The 27,941-nt window shown below is 37.9% G+C and overlaps 3 protein-coding genes across 4 annotated transcripts; 1 reads left to right on the forward strand and 2 right to left on the reverse strand.

Moving 5' to 3' along the window:
* Positions 1–16: 16 nt before the first annotated feature.
* Positions 17–6,983, reverse strand: gtf2b (general transcription factor IIB). Its single transcript, XM_073876114.1, has 7 exons — positions 6,828–6,983; positions 6,008–6,117; positions 5,771–5,910; positions 5,547–5,687; positions 5,331–5,460; positions 2,644–2,925; positions 17–750 (listed from the first exon to the last, which is right to left on the reverse strand). Exons 1-7 carry the CDS (start codon positions 6,842–6,844, stop codon positions 617–619), a joined length of 954 nt encoding a protein of 317 aa, XP_073732215.1. The 5' UTR covers positions 6,845–6,983; the 3' UTR covers positions 17–616.
* Positions 6,984–8,054: 1,071 nt separating this feature from the next.
* On the forward strand, positions 8,055–13,407 carry lrrc8da (leucine rich repeat containing 8 VRAC subunit Da). Its single transcript, XM_055202326.2, has 2 exons — positions 8,055–8,541; positions 9,317–13,407. Exon 2 carries the CDS (start codon positions 9,319–9,321, stop codon positions 11,821–11,823), a length of 2,505 nt encoding a protein of 834 aa, XP_055058301.2. The 5' UTR covers positions 8,055–8,541; positions 9,317–9,318; the 3' UTR covers positions 11,824–13,407.
* A 1,165-nt stretch (positions 13,408–14,572) lies between these two features.
* znf644a (zinc finger protein 644a) lies at positions 14,573–27,766 on the reverse strand. 2 transcript variants are annotated; one of them, XM_055202328.2, is made up of 6 exons: positions 27,637–27,766; positions 22,271–24,962; positions 17,603–18,139; positions 16,046–16,171; positions 15,644–15,746; positions 14,573–15,543 (listed from the first exon to the last, which is right to left on the reverse strand). In XM_055202328.2, exons 2-6 carry the CDS (start codon positions 24,936–24,938, stop codon positions 15,351–15,353), a joined length of 3,627 nt encoding a protein of 1,208 aa, XP_055058303.2. In that variant the 5' UTR covers positions 24,939–24,962; positions 27,637–27,766; the 3' UTR covers positions 14,573–15,350. The 2 variants fall into 2 exon arrangements, with proteins under 2 accessions (XP_055058303.2, XP_055058302.2); XM_055202327.2 differs by lacking the exon at positions 27,637–27,766 and adding an exon at positions 27,498–27,636.
* Positions 27,767–27,941: the final 175 nt, after the last annotated feature.

Genomic DNA, 27,941 nt, shown 5'->3' on the forward strand with positions numbered 1-27,941 from the left:
CTTTTGTTAGTCTCTGTGCAAATTGTTGTAAATGATTTATTGTCACTTCAAAAAAAGGTTCTGTGGTGTTTCGGGAATTTTTTTATAATAACTGAGCTGTGAGTACAAGAATAGGAACACAAAGAGAAACCTCTGCTTCACATTATTTAGCCTTGTGAAATTAAGAAGGGGAAATAATAAAATCATACGTTGAGCTACACGCTTTATGCTTCATCAAAGCTCAAGGTATTTGTAAACCATTTTTGGGGTTTCCGAGATGTTCAACGTGCTTTTCTGAAAAGCATTTATTTAAATTACTAAATATAATGCAAACAAGCTAACAAAATAATCATTTCCTAGAAAAGAAAATGTTTACAGTAAGAAATATGCCTAGTTGCAACCACCAATCAAGTTCTCACTTAGACATATATACAGTTTATATACACAAATGAAAGTACAGCCTGCAATCTGTGTTAAACCTTGGAATGTGTCCTCAGTACTTTGTTGAATCCCTGCCATCGTCTTTTCAAAAAGCTTGTCGCTCTTCACAGGGAAGAGAATGAACCATATGAATTTCAAAGAGAAAAGGGCAAAAATTCTTAAAGTCCAAAGAGCGGTGTGTGTATCACACAGGTGTTTACAGCTGCGGCAGTTTATCCACCGGTGTGTCGAATTTGAAGTCGGGAGGAAAGAGATCGGCAGCGCGAGGGTAGATGAGGCGGTAGGACTGACGAATGGTTACATCTGCCACTCCTGCAATGTCCCCAATTTCTGCAAGAGAGAACAATAATTTCTTTATAGCATACTCAAGTAAAACACCTTTTGTTTTTATTATATTATAGCATTCAATTGCACATTTTTATGTTCCATTATCAATTTCACATGCTTAAAGATTAATAATAAAGGGTACAGTTCACTAAACATCTTCCTTGAAGTGGACGTAAACCAAAAATACATATTAAATAATTTTACATGCAAAACTCTTAAAGGGGACATTTCACAAGACTTTTAAATCGAAGTTTTAGCTCAAAATATCATATAGATAATTTATTATAGCATGTTAAAATTGACACTTTGTAGGTGTGAGCACAAATGTTTAGTTTTTGGGTGTGTCCTTTTAAATGCAATGACCTATGTCAAATGTCAATGACCTACAGTGAGGAAAATAAGTATTTGAACACCCTGCTATTTTGCAAGTTCTCCCACTTAGAAATCATGGAGGGGATTGAAATTGTCATCGTATGTGCATGTCCACTGTGAGAGACATAATCTAAAAAAAATCCAGAAATCACAATGTATGATTTTTTAACTATTTATTTGTATGATACAGCTGCAAATAAGTATTTGAAAACCTGTCTATCAGCTAGAATTCTGACCCTTAAAGACCTGTTAGTCTGCCTTTAAAATGTCCATCTCCACTCCATTTATTATCCTAAATTAGATGCACCTGTTTGAGGTCGTTGGCTGCATAAAGACACCTGTCCACCCCATACAATCCTTAAGAATTCAACTTTTAACATGGCAAAGACCAAAGAGCTGTCCAAGGACACTAGAGACAAGGCTGAAAAGGGCTACAGGGAAATTGCCAAGCAGCTTAGTGAAACTGTTGGAGCAATCATTAGAAAATGGAAGCTAAACATGACTGTCAATCTCCTTTGGACTGGGGCTCCATGCAAGATCTCACCTCGTGGGGTCTCAATGATCCTAAGAAAGGTGAGAAATCACCCCAGAACTACACGGGAGGAGCTGGTCAATGACCTGAAAATAGCTGGGACCACCGTTTCCAAGGTAATACACAAAGACGTCAAGGTTCCCCTGCTTAAACCAGCACATGTCCAGGTCCGTCTTAAGTTTGCCAATGACCATTTGGATGATCCAGAGCAGTGTTCTTCAACCCTGGTCCTGGAGGACCCCCTTACAGAAAATTTTAGATGTCTCCTCATTTAAAACACCTGAACCAACACATCAGCCTCCTTCCAGAATGTCTCCCTATCAAGCTGGTGAGTTGAATCAGGTGTGTTGATTAGGGAGACATCTAAAACATTCTGGAAGGGGGTCCTTGAGGACGGGGGTTGAAGAACCCTGATCCAGAGGAGTCATGGGAGAAAGTCATGTGGTCAGATGAGACCAAAATAGAACTTTTTGGTCATAATTTCACTAAATGTGTTTGGAGGAAGAAGAATGATGAGTAACATCCCAAGAACACTATCCCTACTGTGAAGCACGGGGGTGGTAGCATCATGCATTGGGGTGTTTTTCTGCACATGGGACAGGGTGACTGCGGTGTATTAAGGAGAGGATGACCGGGGCCATGTATTGCGAGATTTTGGGGAACAACCTCCTTCCCTCATTTAGAGCATTGAAGATGGGTCGAGGCTGGGTCTTCCAACATGACAATGACCCGAAGCACACAGCCAGGATAACCAAGTAGTGTAAATAACTTTCTTACAGTAAAATATATGTCAAAGTGATGCATATCTGCAGAAAGTAGAGATTCTAAAAATGGGGTACTGGGTCCATGACAGACCATTATAAATAAATTAAAGGAATATTTTATATTAAGTAATAATAAGTAATTTTGGACCGTGTACAGGGTCCGCAGAGTTAAAGAAGTTAAATAAATATGACCCAGGCCAAACCAAATCAAGCATCACAGTTTCTTACCTTTCTGTGTTTTCTTCTCAGCAGATGCTTGAGAGGCCATGTAAATAGCTGCCGCTGCCACTGAGATGGGACTGCGTCCCGGAACTAAGTCCAGTTCCACAGCCTTCCTGGCGATGTAGGTGGCCGCCATTTGTACCTGTTTGGGCAAACCCAAGTTGGAGCAGAAACGTGACATGAAGTCTCCAGTTGTAATGAGGTCCACGCTGGTCTCCAAAGCCTTTAGGATCAGCTTGAAGCAACGACCAATCTCCTTCTTGGAGATTCGTGACACAGCACAGATTTCTAGGGTGAAGGGAGATTTGGATTATTTAAAAGAAATACAGTAAAACTTGTTAAAATAGCAATATTATAGCGTCCTTTAGTGAGCTAACTGCAAAATGAATAGTTTATCGAAAATGACCCCATAATTTACTCACCTTAATGCATTTGCTAGGTGTATGATACTTTCATTTCTTCAGCTGAACACAGTGTTATACTAAATAATATTCTGGCTCTACCTAAAGGCATTGTATAGTACCCAATTGTATTAAATCATCAAAAAGCCCATCATTGGTTTACAAGTTTCATGACTAGTCATCATATGTGAGACACACGAGAACCAATGATGTGTTTTCTTTTACAATCTTATCATTTTGCTTCAGAAGACCCACTGGAGTTGTATGAATTCCTGTTTTGTTCATTAATATGCTTTGACTTAAAAGGCCCAATCCCATTTCTCAGTCTTAAGGGGTAAGACAGATAAATGCGATTGGGCCTTTATATCTCTAAAGGTGTTCGGCTAAAGAAAGGAAGTCATATACACCTAGGGTGGCATCAACCCCTAAACCAATCACTTTGTCTCCAAAATACGGTATCTGCCCTCTCTCTCTCTTCAGAGTTGTGCATATTTATCAAAACAAAGCTGAAACGATGGTGAAGGGTCAAAAGACAAAATTCTGTCCAATGAGAAAATGTTTTCCGTGTTATAAACACAAATGATTTGCGATGTCCTAACAGCCGTGATTCGTGCACAATGCTTTCACGTCCACAAATGTCTGATTTGCGACGTAATGACTCATTTCAAGAGATTCATTTTAATGAATGGACTGATCTGTCCAACAGTGAACTTACAAGACTTCACTGTCAATATGTATAACAAATCATTCAAGAAATAAAAACGTAGTGTGCTTCTTACTGACCACTCTTGCTAAATTTAAGATAAATAATTCTAGTATTGAATTAACAGATTATTTATGAAAATATACTACTATAAAATAATTGAATCTGCTAAATTAACTGAGCAGCTCATTACCATTTTTGTGACAAATATCACATCAATATTTTACCTACCATTGTAATGCTAACAGCCAAATGTGACATAACCACAATGTTTTCATAACCTGCTTTACATCAATTCAAGAAATGTGGTCAAGACAGGTTTAACAGGGCGTGTTCTTAAACCAGTTCAACTGTCAAATGGGTTGAAAAACTTTTGTTTTAGTAAAAACAAGCATTTTTTTATATTAGCCAACACTGCAACATGTGGCAACCAGGCAGACCTCCATTTTGGAAATGTTGTAACGGCAATCCAAAATTTACATAGTGTCACACGACTAAACCTATAATTTCGGGACTTCTTGCATTAAATAAGGCTTTAAAAGGACCTTTCCAGGTCAATACTAATGTATGTGACACCTGTGTCACCATTAGGGATGTCCCGATACCACTCTTTTATTTCCGATCCGATTCTGATACCAGAATTCCGAATATCAGCCGATCCCGATACTACTGTAATTAAATGTGTAGTGCTTTCTGCTACATCTAGTATAATTTTAAATGTAAAAATTTATAATTTAAAATGATTTACAAGTTAAAGAAAACATTAGTAATTATTTATCATGGCAGTGTTTAGGAGAACATATAATAGGGACGTTTGATCAGTTAAGTATGCTAAATATTTTTTTCTTAATTGCGTCGAAACTGTCATAGTAAAAACACTTTAGTGTGCAGATGGTTATTTAGTGAATTATGCCCTTGACCACGCTTTTTATGCACATTCTGGGTGCACAAAGAGCCACAAAGAGAATAGATGCATCATGTGCTCAGCACAAAGTAAAACTGCATCCATCCAACAGCTTACTGAGACTTTATAAAATCAGATCTTTAAAATAGCCTACAGTTATCTTGTGTGTGTGAATGACGCGTTTCATCTGTCCGCTTCACAGTGCATTAACCCATTTGCGAGTAAGTTACAGTGTTACTGTGAATGTAAATATCTTTAAATGTACATTTGTTCCTTTCCTTCACATGAAGCTATTGAGTGTATTAAAAAAATACTTTAAATATAGTGCATAAAACAATTATGGTGCTTTTATTATACTTCTATTATACTACTTTTTATGTCCTTTTAAAAGCTTGTCAGTAACAACCACGGCTAACCCACAGTATCGGAATTGGATCGGTCATGTTGTCTGTCCTCGAACCGATCCAGCCAAAAAGCCTGGATCTGCCCTGATACCGATCCAGAATATCGGATCGAAACATCCCTAGTCACCATGGGTTCTTACATGTGAGTAAATTATGGGGTAATTTATTTTCCAAAGAACTATTCCTTGATGTCAACAGCAGAGTAAACTTGGGTAGATAAAATACATTTAGTGTAGTACAGTGTATAAATTACCACAAAAGAAAGATGATGGTGGTGTTACCTTTAAATGTTCTGGGGACACCCTCCTGTCTGCACGCAATGTAAAGGCAAGCTGAAGCTATTGCATCATTACTTCTGCCTTTCAGGCTCTTCTGTTCATAAACTTGTTTAAACAAATTGTTTGTTCGGTCCTAATAAAAAAACAGATGTTTTAAACAAGTTTCACATCACTGAAGAGAATGGATTTTAATAATGAACACAGAGCCGAGACACTTACTATGATGTTTCTGGGGAGGTTGATCCTGTCAGCCATGGTGGTGATTTCTTTGAAGGCATTCAGCATGGCTCGATCAGAGCTGCTCATGGTTCTACGATTCTGGTACTTGGAATTTCCAAACTCATCAAAACTTGCTGCACCTGTTCCCTGGAAAATCAATGGTTGAATTGTTTATGTAGATAAATTTGAATCTGACAAAAATTTGGCAAATGGGTCTCCAAAGTTGTTCCTTTGCTGATCATGGTGGTGAGGTCTCCTCCATTGAGGAGAGGGTTCTGAGCATCACCAACACGAGAAGGATCTTTGGTTGCCTTCTCATTAGTGAATGTTCTCCACTCTGACCCTACATCAATTACACGATCGCCTGAGAGCAAAGGTAACACGTGTAACAAGTGAGGAATGAAAACTTTTGGCATTCAATGCTCCATTTCTGTAAGAGGTGGAACATCAGAGTACCATACCTACTACGAGACCACACTCTGGACAGATCATGTCTCCTGCCCTGTAGTCCTCCACCAGTTGTGCATCTGGGTGATTGGGACATTGCACTTTAGGAAGAGTAGAATCTCCACTGTAACAGAAGGAGAAATCGTGGGATTCACACGAACTCTAATTAGTAAGTCCCTTCGCAAATTGTTAGTTACAGAACAAAATAACAGTGTTAGAGGTTACAGACTTTAACTATAATGTAAACAGGAAACATCTTATTAGCTTTACATTCACAACAACAGACATTGTCAAGGTTCAACTTTGCTGTTTGAAAGATTTGATCTACAAAAACCACTAAATTTGATGTCAGTTGGGATAAAACGGCATAGGCCGTTTCAGCAGCTCATCATGAGAATCTTTCTAAACGTGTTTATTAGACAAATGATAAATTGAGAAAACTTTAAAGTGTCCATCTTGTTTCTGAGCTAGGTGCAGCTAGCGTCGTTAGCCATGTGATGTACGACACTACCGTAACTAAACATCACCCCGAAACCACACCTAAAAAAAACATCTGAAACATTGTTTGTGAGAATATTTGTTTTTTAAATCGACTCTGGTTGTCGTTTCAAACTATGACAAACTACGACAAGCAAACGTGGGCTAGCATTAAATGACAACGTATACATGTTAGACAGCTGCCAACCTTATAAACAGTCAACCGACAACAAACTGTGACCGACTGTACACGCATAAGTACAAACCGTGAAAATTCAACGTCCCACATGTCATGAGTCTAACGACAAATATCAGAGACACACAAAGAGAGGATAAAACGTAAAAAATATTACTAACCGGCTCGTCGACGCCATATTATTACTCTGTCCGCTGTTCACGGCGGTGACTCTTTGCTAGTAGAGACAATGGACGCTCTCCACCCCTATTTATAGGTTTTCCAGGTCACGTGTAAATGTTAGATACGGAAAGCCACAAGTACCAAACTTTATGTAGTCAAAACACAAGCAAACAAATATGGAGTTACATCCTGTTTCTTGTCATAACTTTAAAACCACACATTTATATTTTGTGTTTCATTGAGACAAAATATTTAATTGCTTAACTGAAATGTTTTATTGTAAAAAAAATAAGCATAATAAATGGAAAACTAAAATATTTGAATAAATCATCAAATAAAAAAATAAATAAGGCAAGATAAAAGTCGTTGATTTATGTATAGACTTCACGTGCCAGCCAGTCATGACTCATGAGTCACGACTAAGCATGAGTAATGTCTCTGTACAGCAGGACAAAGCATAATTTACTCTGGATTCATAAAAAATACACAATTTTAAACCAAAAACTTTTTTTTTTTTTTTTAAAAAGAAGAGACTTACTTCACAATAAATGGACTCATATCCAACACTTGTATAGTATTAAGCTGCTATATTTTATAGAATTTAACTGCTGGAAAATACCATAGACTGTAAAAATAAAATAATACACGTGATTCGTGATCATGTCTCATCTTTAAACTATTCCTTAAGTTTCTTTTTTAATTATGTTGTTTATGATCTAACAATTATGAGAATTATAAACAATCACTAAATGTTTAATTTATTAATAAATTATTCACATGTGTGTGTCATTAAAAGCTAAGTAAATTTCAGTTGAAATGTTTTGAAAAAACAAGGGCTGGGCCCATTATAAGAACTCTCATAGGCTTTTCAGTGGGATAATTTGTTCCTTTTTAATTAGACCCAAGAGAACAAAGAAAGCAAATGGACTCATCAATGCATACCAGTTGCACAGTAACTGGCAATGCAACTGGCATAAGGGCAGCAGAGAAACCACATATTTTCTAAATCTGTATATTTTATTTCTTCAACAAAGTATTATAACCATTGGTGGGAAAAGTAATGGAAAATGAATTCTGCTAATGACAGCAAAAGAAAGATCTAATATCCCCTTACAAACTAACTGAAACCACAAGAAACCATCTAGTGGTTTGGCTAAGCATTTCCTCAAATAACCAGCAAGCTTAACAAAGCTTTCAAGCATCTGGGTCCTAGATTCCTCAAAATAAAAAGATAAGAAGAGGAGGACGTGTGGTGTTTTTAATTCTCGGCACAGAAGTCTCCACTTATAATTGGATCTATACCGATTTGTGTTAAAGCTTCGTCTTATGTGCTGAGAGTTCATCATTCATTAACCTTTACGCTGTGTTCATACAGTAAGCGCTATTGGCATCGTCCAATGAACTGCGCAGTTGACGAGCGGAACAACTCCGTCACTGACGGCATAACAAGTCAGAGCAGGTCGGACAAAAACTCACATATTTCAAAGCTCACTCTCTCTCTCTCTCTATGAGTACAAACGTTGCTGGACATTTATGGAGTTACCATGACGATATCGTGCTAGAAGAGGATTATTGGACGCCGCTTTTGCATTCGACTATGTAACGTTTGTGTTTTTCCCGCAAGGATATCTTTTTGACAAACCTTCCGTCTACACATGTCAATCAATCTCAGACCGTAATCTTTCATCCGCGTGAAACACGCGAACTCAAGCAGTAAGTATTCTCTTTACCAGGTATTTTCATACGTATTTCTTGATTGTATTTTGCGCCAGTATATTCCCCCAGGGGCTAGTGCAATGAAGGTTATGCGAGTTCACTTTTGTGTTTTCATTCCTACGACGTCTAGACCTACCATTTTGGGCGCATTATTATAACGTAAATAGTTCTCTATTTTGAGGTCATTTTATTTTAGCCTAATAATGCACTTTTGTAATACACCCTGTAGTCGTGGCCTTGTTTGTTTGTTTGGCTTCAATTTCTTAAAATCCATAAATAGTTAACGAGTATAATTCTAATGATTAACAGCTGTCAACCAGTCGGAGAAAATAGAAGCTAAAGCACAGGAGTAACTTTCACCGTATCATATTTGATAGGTTAAAATGTTTAACCCTAGACGCGGAAAATGTGATTTTATCACATGCCACACAAACATGCAAGAATTCGCACAGAAGTGCAATTTAGACATTCTCTCGCGATGCTACGGTCTTTTCATGTTGTAACTTGAAGCCACGTGCGGTTGGCAGGTGTTTGTCAAATCGTGCGTCAGTAACGTCCGCTGTGTATTGTACGTGTATCACACAAAGGGTAACCCTACTATAAGTCTAGTCAGTTTAGTGAGAACTGAATAATGTAATAAAAAAGAATACTTATATTTTTATTCAAACACCTGATGCTTTGATGTGTGCAATTTGCATAAAAGTGATGCATGAGATTATGGATGTGTGTTGTTTGTTCAAACATGCACTGACTGCGCTCCTCTTTATTGCAGAGATGTTTAGTCTCACTGAAGTTGCATCCCTTAATGATATCCAACCAACCTATCGCATTCTGAAACCATGGTGGGACGTATTCATGGATTATATTGGGATAATAATGTTGATGTTAGCCATCTTTTCTGGGACTATGCAGCTATCCAAAGACCAAGTGGCATGCCTTCCCAATTTGGAGGAAAGTGTGAAATTACAGTGCACAGGTCATGAAGAGACACAAGCTCCGCTGGAGCGCTCAACTTCGGCCGTCGGCACGTCAATCGCACCAACTAAAGATCTTCCTGGAGCCGCTGCTCAAGAAATTCAAAGCACTCCACCTACCTCCTTGAATGCGAAAAGTGCATCTACGGAACCTCAGCCCAAAGGACGTAAAACAAACCTTGATTATCAGCAGTATATTTTTGTCAACCAAATGTGCTACCATGATGCCTTACCGTGGTATTCCAAATATTTTCCATACCTTGCACTCATACACACCATAGTGCTGATGGTAAGCAGCAATTTTTGGTTCAAGTACCCAAAAACCAGCTCAAAGATTGAGCATTTTGTTTCCATTTTGGGACGATGTTTCGAATCACCGTGGACGACGAAGGCTTTATCAGAAACGGCTTGTGAAGACTCCGAGGACAAAAAGCAGAGGTTCACAGGTGGTGTGGTTTTCCAGAAACACCCATCTGCAGACGGTAAGGAGGACAGCAGTCAATCTACCCCTTTGATTGAAACTCCTTCAGTGCAGTTTCCCACCGAAAGGCTCATCGCCGAAGGGCCCAGCCTGACCATTTTGGACAAAAAAGATGGAGAACAGGCCAAGGCGCTTTTCGAGAAAGTGAGAAAATTTCGAGCTCACGTAGAAGACAGTGACTTCATCTATAAACTTTACGTGGCTCAAACAGTAATAAAAGCAGTAAAGGTCATTTTGATCTTGAGCTACACGTCAACTTTTGCTGCGAAGATCAGCTTCTGCTATATATGTGAACCTAAAATCGAAAAATTGACCGGTTATGATCAATTTTACTGTACACACAACATGGCGTTCATGTTGAGGAAACTCCTCTTCACCTTCATGGCTATGATATGTCTCTATGGACTCGTGTGTTTGTATACGCTATACTGGCTCTTCAGGAGACCACTTAAAGAGTACTCGTTTGAAAAAGTCAGAGAGGAAAGTAGCTTCAGTGATATTCCTGATGTAAAAAATGACTTTGCATTTCTCCTACATATGGTAGACCAATACGATCAGCTGTACTCCAAACGTTTCGGTGTGTTTCTCTCCGAGGTCAGCGAGAACAAACTACGAGAAATTAGCTTGAACCACGAGTGGACGTATGAAAAATTGCGTCAGCATGTAATATGCAATGCTCAGGACAAACAAGAGCTTCACCTCTTTATGCTGTCAGGCCTACCTAATGCTGTATTCGACCTGACCGATCTGGAAATCCTCAAGTTGGAGCTTATTCCTGAAGTGAGGATTTCGGCCAAAGTTTCTCAAATGATAAATCTGCAGGAACTGCATCTGCTTCACTCCCCCGCTAAAGTCGAACAAACGGCTTTCAATTTTCTCCGCGACCACCTGCGATGTCTTCACGTGAAGTTTACTGATGTCGGAGAAATTCCGTCGTGGATTTATCTGTTGAGGAGCCTCCGGGAAATGTACCTTTTTGGTAACTTAAACTCTGAACACAACAAGATGATTGGTTTGGAGTCACTAAGAGATCTAAGGCACCTAAAGTCATTGTTTCTGAAAAGCAATCTTAATAAGATACCCTCAAATCTTACAGACCTGTCACCGCACCTCACCAAACTGATGATTCATAACGATGGAACGAAGTTATTGGTGCTAAACAGTCTCAAAAAGATGACCAATCTGCTTGATTTGGAACTCCATAACTGTGAGTTGGAAAGGATTCCTCATGCCATCTTTAGCTTGATTAACTTGCAAGAACTGGATTTGAAAACGAACAATATCCGGACTATTGAAGAGGTCATAAGCTTTCAGCATCTGAGGAGATTGTCGTGCCTCAAGTTGTGGTACAACAAAATCATCGCTATTCCACCATCTATAGGCCTGGTGAAGAATCTCGAGTCACTGATTATGTGCCACAATAAATTGGAGAGCCTTCCTCCAACTCTGTTTCATCTTCCTAAACTGAGGCACATAGACCTCAGCCACAATTCTATCTCAAGCATACCAGTTGAAGTTGGAAATCTTCAGAACCTTCAACATTTTGCCATCACAGGGAACAAGGTTGTGGTTCTTCCCAATCAGCTGTTTAAATGCACCAAACTGAAAGTTTTATGTGTGGGCCAAAACAGCATCACCTCCATCCCAGAGTCGATTGGGCAGTTGATACAACTGACACAGCTTGAGCTGAAAGGAAACTGTTTAGACTCCCTTCCTTTCCAACTTGGCCAGTGTCGCCTTCTTCGCAGAAATCTTCTCTTTGTGGAGGATCACCTTTATGACACGCTGCCCCTTGAGGCGAAGGAAACTATCAGCAGAGACTGATGTGGCATGAACGAGTGACTTTTAAAAAGGGTGTTAAAGTGGAAATGAAGTAGTCAAGTTTACATTATTTAGTAAACAGATTTCCACTTTAATAAAAGGAAAAACAGGATGTTCAGAGCAAAGGTGTTGCCATCTTGCACCTAACCACAGCATGTGATGTCACAGTCTCGGTGTGCTCCGTTGGCCAGTGAAGTAATACAAGCATTTCCTTACTTTTTGAACACGCGCTTGTTTTTAAATGGAGGAAGACGAGCTTGAAAGGCATGTTGAAAGTCCAATTGCTTATGCATTTGAGCCGATACAGCGGGCGGACCGTTATTTCCACTTTGAAGATTCGTTTGTGGCAAAATGTAACAGGAACATTGCACAAGACAGCTTTGGGTTTGCTTATGTTTGCCTACTGCAGACTCTACTGCTTACTGTTAGTTAGTTACAGAAAGTATGCTTGATTTGTTTGAATCATTGCCTATTTATCTGTACTGTTATTTATGCACATTTTTATTACTACTTTACTTTTTAAACTATATACGTTAGTTGATGCAGGTATTTTTAGTTTAATTACTACAAAGTCTGATCATGTTCTATTCTGATTTCTGAAATCTGGTTTAAGATAAATTTAAAACAAGATACTGAGTTACAGTATTAGTACATAATCAAAATGCCCCATGCTTATTTAAAGGGAAAACTATATCTTATTGCATACTGTTACAATATTATTAACCTCTCGCACCCAGATCTTTCTACTAACTGTAGAAGGTCTGGACTTCATAGCAGCTTTCACAAGTAAAGGACTTACCAAGCGGTCGTCTTATGGATACGTAAAGCAACTAATCACAGTTCGGCTCTGTTTTCTGGCAGACCGTTAAAGAACACGACGCATGACGTGACACACATAAATATAACCAATCAGATGAGGACTTAAAAACAAGTGTTTTCAATTTTCTTATGCACACACAAGTCCACCAGTCCATGGGCTTTTTTATGTGATTTTTTTTTTTACATTTTTCCTATCAATTTAGGAACCAGCATTTCTAAATAAGTTATACAATTATAAATACATGATCTGGCTTGAAGAAAGACATGATGAATGTTTAACTTTTGTGTTTTGCAATAACAGCAATATTTCATCATACCGTTTAGTGTGAAGATATGCGTTTCCTTTTGTTGAGTCTTTGCTGATAAGAGACATATCAAGGACTGAGGCTTGGCATAAGGGAGGATGCACACCCTGCACTTCTCTTGATTAGAACCACAGTGACTGTTTAAAGCTGCCTGGCCCTACTGTATTAAAACCGCCTTTAAAATTCTGCTGTAATTATTAATGCCTTAATATTTTTTTGTTTCTGATTCTTGTTGTCATTAAATGTTATGCAAACTAGATGCAGAATTTTGTTGCAAGTAACCGATTAAACTGGTTTGAGCAACAGATTAACCCCAAGTTTGATTAATGTGCAACACCGTGATGAGACACAAGGGGCAAAGTATACTGCAGCAGTTGTTTTCAAATGATGGGTAACTACCAAAAATGGCTTATGTACAGCAACACAACAATACTAAATGCAAACAATAAAATGCAACGAACCAGATGCTCTTTTCATTATTCATATTTGTCGTATTGCCAGCGCCATGCTTATAATTTGTCTATCAGGCTTTTAAAGTTCATTTTACATTTGGACTTATATGCTGTGTTTGCTTTAATACTAAACTATGTTGGTAGTGTGTTTGGTTGCTACTTGATAGGAAATTATAAAATTTGATTTCTACAGCAAAACCAAAATCTAAAGAATTACAGTATTCAGACTACACCTGCTATGCTGCTCCATACATATATCTTTGTCTTGTGGGTTTAGAGAGGATTTATGCACCCCTCTTTTGTTTTATGTGTGGGAAAAATGCCCTTGACATTTGTACATCGTGATAGATGGAGATACAGTTGACAAAGTGAGTCTTATAATTGTACAACAACTTAAATGTCTGATCTAAATAAATCTTGTTTAGAGTTTGTCTATTCATACAAATTTTATGAATGTTTTCAGTACTTACAATCCTCTAAATCCCGTGTGAAAAAGCTTTAACAATGTAAAGCAGATTTTGTAACAGATCACTAAATGTCACATTTAACTCTTTCCCCACCATTGACGAGTTATCTCGTCAATTAAGTGAAAACATTTGCATAAAAAAAGTGTTCCTGATGAATTTTTATGTAATCTGTAACCGCGATTATCCACCAGATCCCAATTTATAAAAAAAAAGAAGCCAAAAACGTTATTTACTAATTTTAAACTCTGTGTACATTTTGATAATCGTTCTGAATCTGCTAACAAAATTCCTTCATAAAAATGCAATTATTTCAGCTTTTTGCAAAAAATATTTTTGTGTATTTTTTAAGAAAAATACTCATATTTAAGAGTTTATAAGCAGAGAAAATATATATATATAGGATAAAACATTTCCCCCTTTTTGTTTGTTTGTTTGAAAGCAGAGGGTCTTTCATTTGATATATTTGTAAGTTCATATATTTTTAGAAGAAAAGGCATTTTGTAAAACTTTTGTAATAAACACAAAAAATGCTGACGGGCAATTTTTCTGGCGAGGAATGAGTTAAGTGACAGACAAAATGCTTAGTCTTCAGTTTCATGTGTGGAAAAAACTGCTACCCTTGGCAAAAGAGTAAGATTGTGTGGCACATACAGTGAACATAAACACATTCATATACATATTGTTACATTCAAAGCTAAACAAATGAACATTTTGAGGACAACAAAAACATTTTATTCTGAACAACAAAATGGTTTATAGAGATTTACATTTTCACATAAATTACCTAAAAAGGTTTATACACAAAAATATTTGAACCGTAAAATGGCCTACACAGGTAACAGGTAATGTTTCTTTCCAGCACATGTGGCAAACTTATCAATGTAAAAATCAATAGCACGTAGTAAGTGAAAACCAAAATGTTACTGTTAGGGAAATTATCTAATAAGGGAGTTATGACATGCATACTGTTTGAAGTGCTAAATATCAATGTAACCGTTTGTTTCACATAATAATGACTGATGTGTTTGTATAAGTCAAACTTCTGAATCAAGTAAATATATATAGACTTAAATTTCTCTACATATGCATCAACTGCGCACCGTCCGAGATTTATAGAAAGGACACCAGAAAGATGCAATTGTGTAAAATCTTGAAATTGAAATGGCTTAAAAGTCAAATACAGAAGATTTTCAGTTTTGTATTAAACCCAATGTGAGATGCCTTGAAAATCATCTGAGGTAAAAGTTGTCTTTTGGTGGTGGGTTCAATTGAAATCTCAACACATTCACCCACCAATTGTACGATCAACCGTGTACAACACCAGCACAATTGTAACAATATCTAAAAAGCTGTCTGACAAGAATACTCCCTATTACGAGTAGAAAAAAATGAATCCATTATCGATGACCATATAAAATTTCGAAACAAACGATTTACATACAAGTGATACTCCGAGGACAAGATGTGCGTCTATACAGTTCCTGGGCTCATGAGGGGGTTTGCATCACTGAAGGTTGTGCCGGTGGTTCTGTGTTAGAGCAAAAGTCTTTGGGGAAGGTGGTGACCTCCACCATTCCTGCCCCTGTGCGTGGTACAGCAGTATTCATAATGTGCCTTTGTAAATGCTTTATCCAGTCCTCCTGGACTGACAAAGGGCCTTGGAAGACTAGATCACAAAACCTGCACGTGGAAACAATCGCACATTAGGTTACACATTTACATAAAGCTATTTGACTATATTTTTACATGTATTAACATATATGTAATAATACTACGTTACCTGCAAGTTAATCTGTAGATTTCCTCTGAAGTATGCAGCAATGGAAAGGTTTTCTTCTTTAAACCAGACCTCGATCTTTGCTTTTTTTGTTTACAGTCATAGGCTAAAACAAACAATGCAATTATGAACAACTATACAAGAAAGTATTGTCATTTATATGTCTAAAACTTTTATATATGCTATTATGATGCTCAACATGTCTTTTAAATAATACAATTCTTGACTGCAGGGAGACTTTAACAAAGAAAAAATGTTTTCGTTACCCTCAGGGTGACTGGCATGTTTAGATTACATAACCAAACAAATATTATAACCCTATCCCCTTGGGCAGAATTATTTTATGATGGGTGTGATGGCAATTAAATGTAACAAATACAAGAAGCACGAAAAAAAAATGCATACTTGTTCCATCAAGAAGGCCTTTTTTCTTCCGATGTGCATATGCCCTCAAATGATTGGACAGGCTAACACCACTGTGGAAGGTGGCATTACAGTGCACACACACTTTTCTATTGATTTCACTTTTCTCTGTAACAGAAAAAGAATACATAAAACAAGTTAGTACAGACACTGTAATATGAACCACATTTGTTACTTTTCTTTGTTACTTTTATATCCTTCTTTTTCACTTTTCCAATAATTGAATTAGTTATAGTTGTCACAGTTTATAGTATCCAAAACATACCTTTAAAGAGACATTCCACTTTTTTTGAAAATATGCTCATTTTCGAGCTCCCCTAGAGATAAACATTTTATTTTTCCGTTTTGGAATCCATTCAGCTGATCTCCGGTTCTGGCGCTAGCACTTTTAGCATAGCTTAGCATAATCCATTGAATCTGATTAGACCATTAGCATCGCGCTCAAAAATGACCAAAGAGTTTTGATATTTTTCCTATTTAAAACTTGACTCTTCTGTAGTTACATCGTGTACTAAGACCGACGGAAAATTAAAAGTTGTGATTTTCTATGCAGATATGGTTAGGAACTATACTCTCATTCTGGCGTAATAATCAAGGACTTTGCTACTGTAACATGGATGCAGCTGCGTAGTGATATTACTCACTGCCCGAAAATAGCCCCTTGCCATTGAAAGTAACCAAGGGGACTATCTTCGGGCAGTGCCTAATATCACTACACCTGCTGCAGCCATGTTACATCAGCAAAGTCACTGATTATTACGCCAGTTTGAGAGTATAGTTCCTAGCCATATCTGCCTAGAAAATCACAACTTTTAATTTTCTGTCAGTCTTAGTACTACACAAGGGTCGAGTTTTAAATAGTAAAAAAAATCAAAACTCTTTGGTTATTATTTGGCGCGGTGCTAATGGTCTAATCAGATTCAATGGATTATGCTAAGCTATGCTAGCGCCAGACCCGAAGATCAGCTGAATGGATTTCAAAACGGCAAGAATCGTGTTTAACTCCAGGGGAGCTGGAAAATAAGCACATTTTTCAAAAAAAGTGGAATGTCCCTTTAAAGGCGGGGTGCACGATCTCTGAAAGCCAATGTTGACATTTGAAATCACCTAAACAAACACGCCCCTACCCCAATAGAATCTGGACCTTCTTTTGATAGACCCGCCCCACACATACGCAACCCAGACAACGATGTTGGTTAGCAGACATGCCCCTTACTGCTAATTGCCTACAAGTGTTTTTTCAAAACATCGTGGACCCCGCCTTTAATGAGATTATTTTTTTAAAACGTCTTAAATGTGCTTTTGATAATAAATGGATCTGAAGATTTTACCGAATTAAAAATGTGTGCTACTGGTTGCGCTGCCATGAAATTAATTATATTCTAATATAAACATCTGCTTGGTTTGTGCTCTATTATAGCAGGACTATTTTAGGACTGCAGAGGTTTTGTGCACACCTGTTGGAACTGAATACAGGCACTTCTATTGTAAAATCTACAGCTGATCGCTAAAATACTGTGAAATCCAGTTTATATTCACCTGTTAATGAATTTGGCACTGCTTTGGTAGGTTGTATCTCCGGGCTACGATCTTTGCCTGAAGATAAAAGGAGAGCCTTTCTTGCTGTGTGCGTTAGATGCTTTGCTTTGGTCTCATCATGGGCCCTTCTTTTCTTTAAAATTCCAATCAGATCACTTGGGGGTGAGCTTTTATTGCTCTCTATCTTTTTCTTTTCTTCTCCCGATCGAGAAAATATGTGTCTGTGCCGTTTAACAGTAGATGAGAATTTTAAACCGTTACTTAGTCTAATAGGCTGGTAAAACCTGGAGCTGTTGCACTTCCTTTCAAGAACTTGCAACTTCATCTGGAACTGTTTCTTGTCACGCATCAACTCCTTCAATATGATCACTGGAGATTTCGACGCAGTGGAAGTCGGTTTTCCCAGACGCTTCAGATGGCCTCGTACATGATTGGAAAGCCCAGTCCTATTGTCAAACCACTCCCGACAGAGAGGACAGACTAGCTCGGTCTGTTGACAGTCAGTTGCCTTAGAATCAGTCTCGGATGTGTTCACCTCTGTTGAGATCAGAGAGTAAAAATTCAAGTAAAAATCTAAATATCTAAACTAAGTAACCTGCACACTACACTACTCGGACCACTACCTCAAAAATACTCTTAAAATTGTGCATCTGTTCATGACGTGCCAACACACCCTTTTCCCTGACTGTACACAAATCAAGTATATGTGGCCAGAAGGTGGGCACTTGAAACAAAAAACAACTGAGACAAATGAATCATCATCAGTTGGAACTTCTTTCATAGGAACACCTCAATGTATAATTTCAATAGCGAACTCTTCTGCACTTCTATTCCTCATTGTTATTAATGTTTTAATAGTAATTTATAAGATTAACACTACCATGTTTCCATTATAACAAATGTAATCGTAGATTTAAAGGGATAGTTCACTCCAGAATAAAAATGTTATCATAAATCACCCTTGTGTCGTTCCAAACCCCCAAGTTTTTCGATTGTCCTCAGAACACATCCCTAGATAATCTTGATGAAAACCATGAGGCCCGTGACCGTCCCGTAGACCGCCACTCCACCGACAATCTTCAAGCCTAGAAAAGAATGAAAGACATCGCCAAAAAAGTCCATCTGCGGTTTATTCAAATGAAGAGTTTGGTTCCAAAACGCAATAAACGGCATTTTTGAAAAAAATGAGTTACTGCCAAAATCAGCATTATATCAGGTCAGTAGTTAAAAGTAAATTCTTAATTTTACGCAAAATCCAATACCCGCCGTGTTATTCTGTCATCTTTTCTCCCTTTTTTCCCAAAATGCGATAAACGCCACTCCCCCTTTTTTACAGAACGCAATAAATCCCACAGCGCACCATTCACGCAATGTAAACAAACATGGCGGCGCGCTGAGTACATGGAGTCCTAGTTTTCCTCATCTACTTTGTACTTTGTGATCAACAAACAAAACAAAATAATACTTTAATTGCATTGATAAACCTGTGATGGTTTTCTGTGATGGGAAAGAAACGTAAGCCATCAACAGCTAATAATTTCCCTGAAAGGCACTCGGGAGACGGGTGCTTGTTCTCCCGACAGCATCAAGCTTCTCATGCTAACACATTGACCCCAGAGGATCTTATGAAAAACTTTCCATAATTTTACTCGAAGTCAACGAAAATCGAGCAGGACCAAAAACATTTTACAGATGATCGCTGTGAAAGACGTTAAGCGAAGACGTCAAGTAACCGCAATGACAGGGTTCTTAATATGACAAAGTAAGTGTTTTGATTAATAACATTAATGTTTATATTTTTAATTAGTGTGTAAAACTAGTCAACTAAATGAATATAACATGGCAAAGATGAATGCACATTTATAGGCTATTGATTCAATAGATTTATAGCATTTTGAATAAAAACTTGTCATGGATTTATTGCATTTTGTGGAAAAAATAATCCGTTTTTATAATAAATCTTTGAAAATCAACTTATGGATTTGAATTTTTTATGTTTTTATAACCTAAAGATGCTGTGTGAAAGTTTGTAACAGAAAATAGTTGTTTTCATCTTGTCACTTTCTTGGTATAGAAAACACGTTTTTACCAAAATTTGTCAAAATGGATTTATTGCGTTTTGGAACCAAACTCTTCAAATACAATGAAGCGGGGAAAAAAAACACTTTTGTACGCAAGGAAAAAAACTAAAAATTTATTCAACAAACCGTTCTCCTCATTGGCGCGTTCACGAGCAGACTACAAGTTCTTACCAAGCAACTACGTAGAAAGGTCATGGTGAGAACTTGTAGTCTACTGGTTGCTTGGAAACTATGTCAGTAGGTCACAGTATGAATTCGTAGTCTGCTTGTGAACCCGCCAAAGAGGAGAACAAATTGTTGAACAAAGTTTTTATTTTTTAGCACAAAAAAGTGTTCTTGTCGCTTCATAATATTCTAATTTAACCACTGATGACACATGGATGTTTTTGGCGATGTCTTACACTCTTTTCTGGGCCTGAATAGTGCCGGGGAAACAGCAGTCCACGGGAAAGACACAAGCCCCCCAGCTTCCATCAAAAACATCCAAAAATGTTCTCCGAAGACGATCGAAGCACCCACAGGCTTGGAACGACACATGGGTAAGTGATTCATGGTAAAATTTTGATTTTGGAGTGATCTAACCCTTTTAACGCTTTTTCCTCATGTCCTATTCTGAACCATACTTTTATTCCACTATAATCTTTTTTCATTATTTAATTTTTATCTTTAATTTTATGATTTTTGGTGCTGTGCCTTGAAGAATTTTCTTACTACATCAAATTCTTATTTTAAAAGAACATTTTAATTATTTGAACATTACTGAATTCAAATTAACTTTCTGAGGCTGATTGTTGAGTTTTATGCAATTTTTTTATTCAGAGTGTGCAGATGATGCACATATTCTGCACTAAGGGTTAAAAAACGTAATGCACTTCATGTTAATCTACGTGTGAAAAAACATACATTCTGTAAGCTGTAGTTTGCAGTCAACATCAAATATATTAACAAATAAGTTCATTACAAGAAAACACCACAGTTTTTCAATATTTTACTATGTTCTTACCTCAACCAAGACAAATGAATACACACCCATCCTCATTCAATGAGTGCACTCAATCCTTGCAAAGCGTGTCGTGAATGTAAGCATCCAGCCTAGCCCCATTCATTCCTCAGGATCCAAACAGGGATGAATTTAGAAGCCACCAAACACTTACATGTTTTCATATAATATAGTTCTCATTTTTTAACCACTAAAAAAATTGCCACGTTTTATTTTGTGCCACCACACTTGTGTAACAGTCTTTAAATAGGGAAAACATGGAAGTGTTTGGTGGCTGTTTGGTAAATGGTAAAATGGACTGCATTTATATAGCGCTTTTAACAGACCTATGGCCATCCAAAGCGCTCTACAAGTTTGCCTCACATTCACCCATTCACACACACATTCATACACCGACGGCGGTGTCAGCCATGCAAGGCGCCATCCAGCTCGTCGGGAGCAGCTGGGGTTAAGGGTCTTGCTCAAGGACACCTCGACACTTGGTCCTGTGGAGCCGGGAATTGAACCACCAACCTTCCGGTTTGTAGACAACCTACATGAACCACTGAGCCACTGCCGCCCCTTTGGATCCTAAGAAATGAATGGGGCTAGGCTAAATGCTAACACATTCACGACACGCTGTACAAAGATTAAGTGCACGCACCGAAAAAAGATAGGTGTGCATTAACTCGTCCAAGTTGAGGCAAGAACACAGCAAAATACAAAAAAAGGTGGTGTTTTCCTTTAAAACACACTTACTACTTTGAGGCGAGACAGCTAAATACCCTACTAAATAAAAAGAAAATATGAAATCATATTATATCACCCCCTTTAATGTACACTTCACTTGAGGGGGTCTGTGATCAGATGACAGGTGTTGGTAATCATCCTCAAGTGTCGTGATCAGCGCTGCTTCTGTTGTGACTTGTTCAACTTTATGTGGCACACCTATACCGATAGGCGGATGACATCAAAGTACTGCGAGAACATTTCGATAGCAGTCTCCTTGATTTCTCAAATCACTCTCACAGGATTTTTATGTCATCTGCCTCTTGGCTATCAGCATAGCAGTCAAAAAACAGGTTACTGGTGATCACGTACGGATAAATCAATTACCCCCAAAATACAGGACCTCTAGGCATACTGTGCAAAGACACATACCTGGCTGTGTGATTTTTTGAGCCCAGGAAATAAAAGGCTTGCCAATCTTCCCCATTTTGCTAAGCCAAGTCAATCTCCATTTGTCTTTTACATCTTTATCGATCTCCGATACATCACAGCCTTCCTGCATTATAAGTATGTCCATGCTAGCTGAAATATTCAAGTTATACCTCAACTTAAGTCAGAAAACCCGGAGTGAATCTGGAGCGTAGTGATTACAGAACGCTTACAATGGAGAGAAGAACGTGCTTTCGCTCCACTCCAGGATTTGATTACATCCCACTTAGCGAGATGAATACACGTCATCTTTATGAAAACTGAATTTAAGCAATTTTGAAATTGACGGAAATCTGTCCTAGACTGGCTGCAATTAACGAAAATCCGTCGTAGTGACGGATAACTTTAACCCATGATAGTAACATGTAAAAAGTACAAAAAAAGGATCACCTGTTTTGATTTGTGGCAGCGTTTGTCGCCGAACTGGAGGTACTTTGTCAGGTGAAGTCAGCTTAGCCGAAGATACTGCATTGCGTGCATTCAGGCCCACTCTGTGCAAATGTCCACGTATGTGATTAGAGAGACTAATACCAGACTCAAATGCAGCAGGGCAGTAAGGGCAAGCCTTCAGGTCTGTCTCAAGATCAGAGCCCAATTCACGTTTTACATCTGGGAATGGCTCTGTGCCATCACTGTAAATCTCTTCATCTTTGTATTCTTTTTTGACAGAAAATGTCCTTAAAGAACCAAGATCTCTCGCAAAGTGACTAGTGGAGGCACCAAGACGTCCTTTTACAGGTGACGTCTGTTTTCTTAAGTGTGCGTTGACATCAGGATCACATTCTTGGCTCAGACATGCACTTACATTGTGATCAGAATCACACATAAAGTCATCATTATTTCTACATTCTTTATTCCAATTGGATGTTTCATGTTTCTTGACATTTTGCCTACATTTTGGAAAATCTAAAAGAATATCTTGGCCTTGGATATTGTGGAATGGAGTTGACATTTTCCTTTTGGAAGGTGACTTCTTTAATGTTTGCTTTTCCGTATGTATGGAGTTTGACCTAGATCCCTGGCAAGAATCACCGTTTCCAATATCTTCTAAAGAAGTAACATTCTTATCAGATTTAGAAGTGCTTTTAGCGTTTCCTTCTTTAGAAATGATAGGTCGTTTCAGACACTTTGATTTGGATGAAGTCCCTTCCGTTTCAAAGACTGCATTATCATCCTCGAGAGAACTGTTATTGTGGCACTGGCCTTTGCTTAAAAACCCTGTTGCACTGATACCATCAAGATCCTGATGAGATTTGAATTCTGAGGCACTCTGGTCTCCACATTTCTTTCTTGATAAAAGAGTGTGAATTGATGTGTCAAGTTTTGACTGGCTTTGGATTTTTTTGTTATTTGTCCAAACTTTTCGTAACTTTTTGTCCTTTTGTATTCGCCTAGATTTACCATTGGTCAACCTGCTCTCGTTTTTGTACGACGTCTCGAGCTTCACAGATGATTTCGACATCCTTGGTTCTGGTTGTGCGTGTGTGGTAAGAATTTTGCAAACAGATGATTCTTCATCGCTGCTGGCAAGGGAACATTTCTGGTCTTCATTAAATTTTGTCAGACATGAAGCGTCAACATGATTTCCGAGGATGTTTTTAGGTTTCCTTTTAAAAGAACAGGAGTATGACATTGGAGGTGATGCAGCATTTTTGCTTGATTTACTGACTTTGCGTGCCACAAAACCATCTGATTTCCAAACAGTCAGATCAGCATCTCTTTCGGAGTGCTCATGAAGCAAATGATGCCTCATCTGAAATTCATTCATTTCCACAAAATCACACTTATTACAACTATAGTACCGCTTGTCTTTCTCGTGGGTCTTAGCATGTTGGACAAAGGTGTTTGGGCAGTTGGTTCCAAATGTGCACTGGGGACATTGCAAACTTGCATCTTTACCTTCATCTTTAAGTTTATCCAACTCAATTCTTTCTTTCTTAGTTTTCTGTTGTGCTCCCTTGTGAACATTCATGTGATTTATCAATAAAGTTCGGTCATGAAAACACATTTCACATTCCTTACATATAAATGGCTTTGAACTAGGTGTGTCTACACTAAACGTGATTGGTGATTTTTGTTCTTGAGGTTTTTCTTTATAACTATTCTTACGTGAAAAAACTGTAGGTTCCACCTTAGAAACGGGATCTGTTGGTAAATTTTCCATTATCAATCCCAACATTTCAGTCTTGCAAACACGGTTTTTAGCTGGTTTGGGGAAAAGGTTTTTGACCGCCTCAGCAGCTCCATTTACATACTTTGTAGTTTTTACACTGGGCGATCGTGGTTTGGATGCTTTCCTTGGAGAACGTATCTTCTTAACCGGACTGCATTCTGCCTGGCTTCCTTCACCCTGGTGATCTATTGAGTCAAAATCCAAATTAGAATAGAGGTCCATTGAGGGATCAACTTTAAATACAATTTCTGCTTTACGTTTTCGTCTTCTGTGGCCGAGCGGTGGCTGAACACTAATGGGTGAAGGAACAGTGGGAAGTTTCTCCTCCATTTCAAGACCATTTTCATCATCCCACAGGAACTTCATGAATTCCTTCTGGGGATTCCAGCTTAGGTCACTTGCATCATCATAATTATCTAGTGAGATTTCTGGAGATTCGGTATCAAAGCCCCATATCCCCCTATTCTCAACATCCTCTGCTGTCAATGTTTGCCTAATTGTTATTTCCCCCTCTTTTCTGAGTGGATCATGTCCTTCAAAGCTGCTTGTGACAGAATTCTGTGCATTTAAAGACTTAGGAAGGAATCCTGGCACATTTTTCGAAATATCCAACAAGATATCATCTGAGATATGGGGTGAGGTGGATCCATTGACATAAGCAGCTTTGGGTGGTCCATCTGTGCACATGGAGTCCATAAAACCGACATTGGTTAGGAGGTCTCCCTGATCACTGAGTAGTGCCATGGTCTCTTGAGGACACTGGACTGATGGTCCTATTAAAATCCCGTTTTGAGAAAATGCCTCAGTGTTCAAAAGGTCCTTCGAGAATTTTGACATCAAGGTGTCAATTTCCCCTACATTGGCACATTCGTTCAAGCCAGACATTCCTAAGAGACCTAAGGACCGTTTCTGAGGAACAAGGAAAAAAGAAAAACAGTAGATAAGTACCTGATTTTAATACTGTATCACACATTTCATTAGGTTTTCATTAGGGGTGCACCGATATATCGGCCGATGATGCTTCCTATGCTTCTCAATGAATTAGGTGAAATGCTGCTACATCCAAAAGCCAGAGGGCGCTCTCATGCAGAAACTCAATATGGGCTGCAGACGAAGAACCATACATGCGTAGCTATGAAACCCAGCTCCAGGAAATGTCTTACCCTACAGTCACATTGGCTACAAAAGTGAGCGACACCGAGCGACACGCACTTGCTTGATGGCCGTTCCTTGGCTAGTATCTAAAAGCGGTATCAAAAGTCACTTGAGAGGTATTGTTAAGTTACAAGAACGGTGTTTTTGGATTTAAAAGTATTTATTTCTCGATAAAAGTAACAAAATATATGAGATAAAATGCCAAACTTATCAGATATATACAGAAATACGCATTTTCCGCAATCTTGAATTATTTTCTCCGACTCGACCACAGACCTACGTCACGCTGCTCTTTCACTCTGATTGGCAGTCGCTTTGTCGCATCGCTCACAATTTGCATAAAATAGCCTGAATGTCTATTTTGGCCCCGCCTTGCCCACGCAGCGGCAAGTTCGACGCTTGTCGCTGGCAAACGGCCACTCCAATTGAAAATGAATGGTAGCCTGTCACTCTATCTCTGTCTCTTGTAGCTAATCTGACTGGGGGATTCAAACCTTTTCAGGTATTTTCATGATAAAAAAGAATATATATAATGATTATTTTTGACGAGTGTTGTTTTTTTAAATGCATGTTATAAACCACTCAAACTAACAGTGATTTCAGATCGATAAGGACTTACTGATCAAAAGCCGTAGTACATGAAATAGCTGTGAATAATATTGGCTGGGCGATTCAGAATAGTTATCTTCCACATATTATTAGTGTATATCGACATTTATAGGTGCACCCCTAGTTTTCATTTTTAGTATGTGAAAAAAACATTCAAAAGATATTTACTGATTTGTCTCCAGCAAAATTGTACTGCAGTTAAATGAAGATAAACAAATCAATGCATTACTGTATTTGGAGTATCACATTAAATCACATTATGTTCTGCATACTTTGGTTACATCAAAATGTAAAAAAGTAAACTGATGGTAAGTTGTGACATCACATCAGAAGGAATTCAATTGATTTTGTTTGCAAGGCTAATGGCGCACCAGTAAGTAAGGAAATAGCAATAATTTTTACATTTTAGAAATATTATGCATTTTTAGCTGTCAATTGTGTATATGTAGTTACATTATAACTACTGCTATTGTTGCAAATGATAAATATGATAAACAGAAAATTGTACAGAAGACTGAATATTAAAGGAAAAAATATTAAAAACAAATGCACTTGGCCAATGATCCATATCTACTACTTTAAGTCACAGCAAGTGGAGAGAAGCAAGTTTTAACAAGTAAAAATGTGGTAAACTAATCAATCTCTATTGTATATGCATTTCTGGGCATGCAGGTCAGTCCAGTATGCTCAGAATAAAGACCCAGTGTTCCCAACAACAGAAATTCTACAAGGTTAAAGATCACCTATTATGCAAAAATTACATTAAACCAAAGCAGTCTAATTAGATATGCCGTTTTGATTTTCTTATCAATATGAGGTCACATTGATAAAGCCCCGCCCACTTACAGTCCTGCATTACCATAGTTTCCACCCTCAGTGAGTTGTACTCTTTCCACTAGATACTATTTTCTTAGACTGTATCAATCAGATGTATTTTGACTGAAAGCGCTCACTGTCTTTTTGTAATGAAGTGAGGAGCTGTGGCTCATTTGCATTTAAAGCATTTTTGACATGCTATTAAAAATGATTTGTGGGTTTTTTTGAGCTGAAACTTCACAGACACATTCTGGGCACACCTGAGACTTATATTACATATTGTAAAAAGACCATAATAGGTGCCCTTTAAAAAGTGCTTTGCAGCATACATACTGATGTTTAACACCGGTAGATACCACTACAGTATCTGATGCTAGTACTACAAAATACCTTATTATACCTAAATACAATGCAGGACAAAGACACAAATTTACATTAAGCAAACAGAAATAAGTTTGTTGGCTAAGCTTACATGCATTACAATGTACTATGTAGAGAATTAGGGGAAAACCTTTTCATTCTGTGGCACAACGGAATGTAAATCACATGCTGTGAGTAAGAACATCTGTGTAAACACGTAGATAGCACGTTCAAACGCAATCACACTTGTCATGGACTCAGATATTATTGTCGTGATTTAAATTCTAAAAATACACAATACATTTCAGTGGATCAAGTACTATACTAAACAGGTTTACAAAACGTTACATGCAGCTATCAACCATGCAACTAATTTGCTTAAAAACAGTCATTTTAAATAAATCGAACTGGCACTCAATATGAAGAACTTGGTGCATTAACTGCAGTCTTGAAAATGTTTTGACATCTGTCTGTTGCAGACATTAGGTTACTGTTACCACATACCATAAGAGTATGCTAGCAAGGTAGCAATCAAACCCTTTATGCTTCACATCAGGCTTGAAAAACCATGACCATAGACGAATATTGAAGCTTCTTTGATGATTCCACCTTTAAATGTTGTTGGAAAATTCATATGGCCTACCGTTCTGCAGGTACGACTGTGAACAATAACACTGAAGTGAAATCATTTCATTTTTTTCGCTCAAGCTTTCCATCTATTGCGAAGCCGCCATGTTTGATCGATGGTCCACAGACAGAGGCATTGCAGGTCATCGGGGGGGAATTACAAAGTTTAAAGAAATGCATAAATAATGTTTTTATAATTTTGATTACACACAGACATCTACTTATTTAAACATACTTTAACAAATTAAAAAACACATTGTATACGTTTAATCGTGTGAATGTTAATCAATTTTATTCGTCTTGTAAGCAGTGCCCCCCAAA

Source organism: Misgurnus anguillicaudatus, chromosome 2 (genome assembly GCF_027580225.2).
Source record: "Misgurnus anguillicaudatus chromosome 2, ASM2758022v2, whole genome shotgun sequence".
Classification (NCBI taxonomy): Eukaryota; Metazoa; Chordata; class Actinopteri; order Cypriniformes; family Cobitidae; genus Misgurnus; species Misgurnus anguillicaudatus.

Excerpts from the sequence above, each read along its gene's own strand:
- gtf2b (XM_073876114.1), bottom strand. Across the intron at positions 5,688-5,770 it reads CCATGATCAGCAAAGGAACA|GGTGCAGCAAGTTTTGATGA; the intron begins ACTTTGGAGACC and ends TTCCAGGGAACA. Across the intron at positions 751-2,643 it reads TGAGAAGAAAACACAGAAAG|AAATTGGGGACATTGCAGGA; the intron begins GTAAGAAACTGT and ends TCTCTCTTGCAG.
- lrrc8da (XM_055202326.2), top strand. The coding sequence starts at position 9,319 with ATGTTTAGTCTCACTGAAGTTGCATCCCTTAATGATATCCAACCAACC.
- znf644a (XM_055202327.2), bottom strand. Across the intron at positions 16,172-17,602 it reads AGTGCCAAATTCATTAACAG|AGAAAAGTGAAATCAATAGA; the intron begins GTGAATATAAAC and ends TTTCTGTTACAG. Across the intron at positions 15,544-15,643 it reads ATCTACAGATTAACTTGCAG|GTTTTGTGATCTAGTCTTCC; the intron begins GTAACGTAGTAT and ends TTCCACGTGCAG.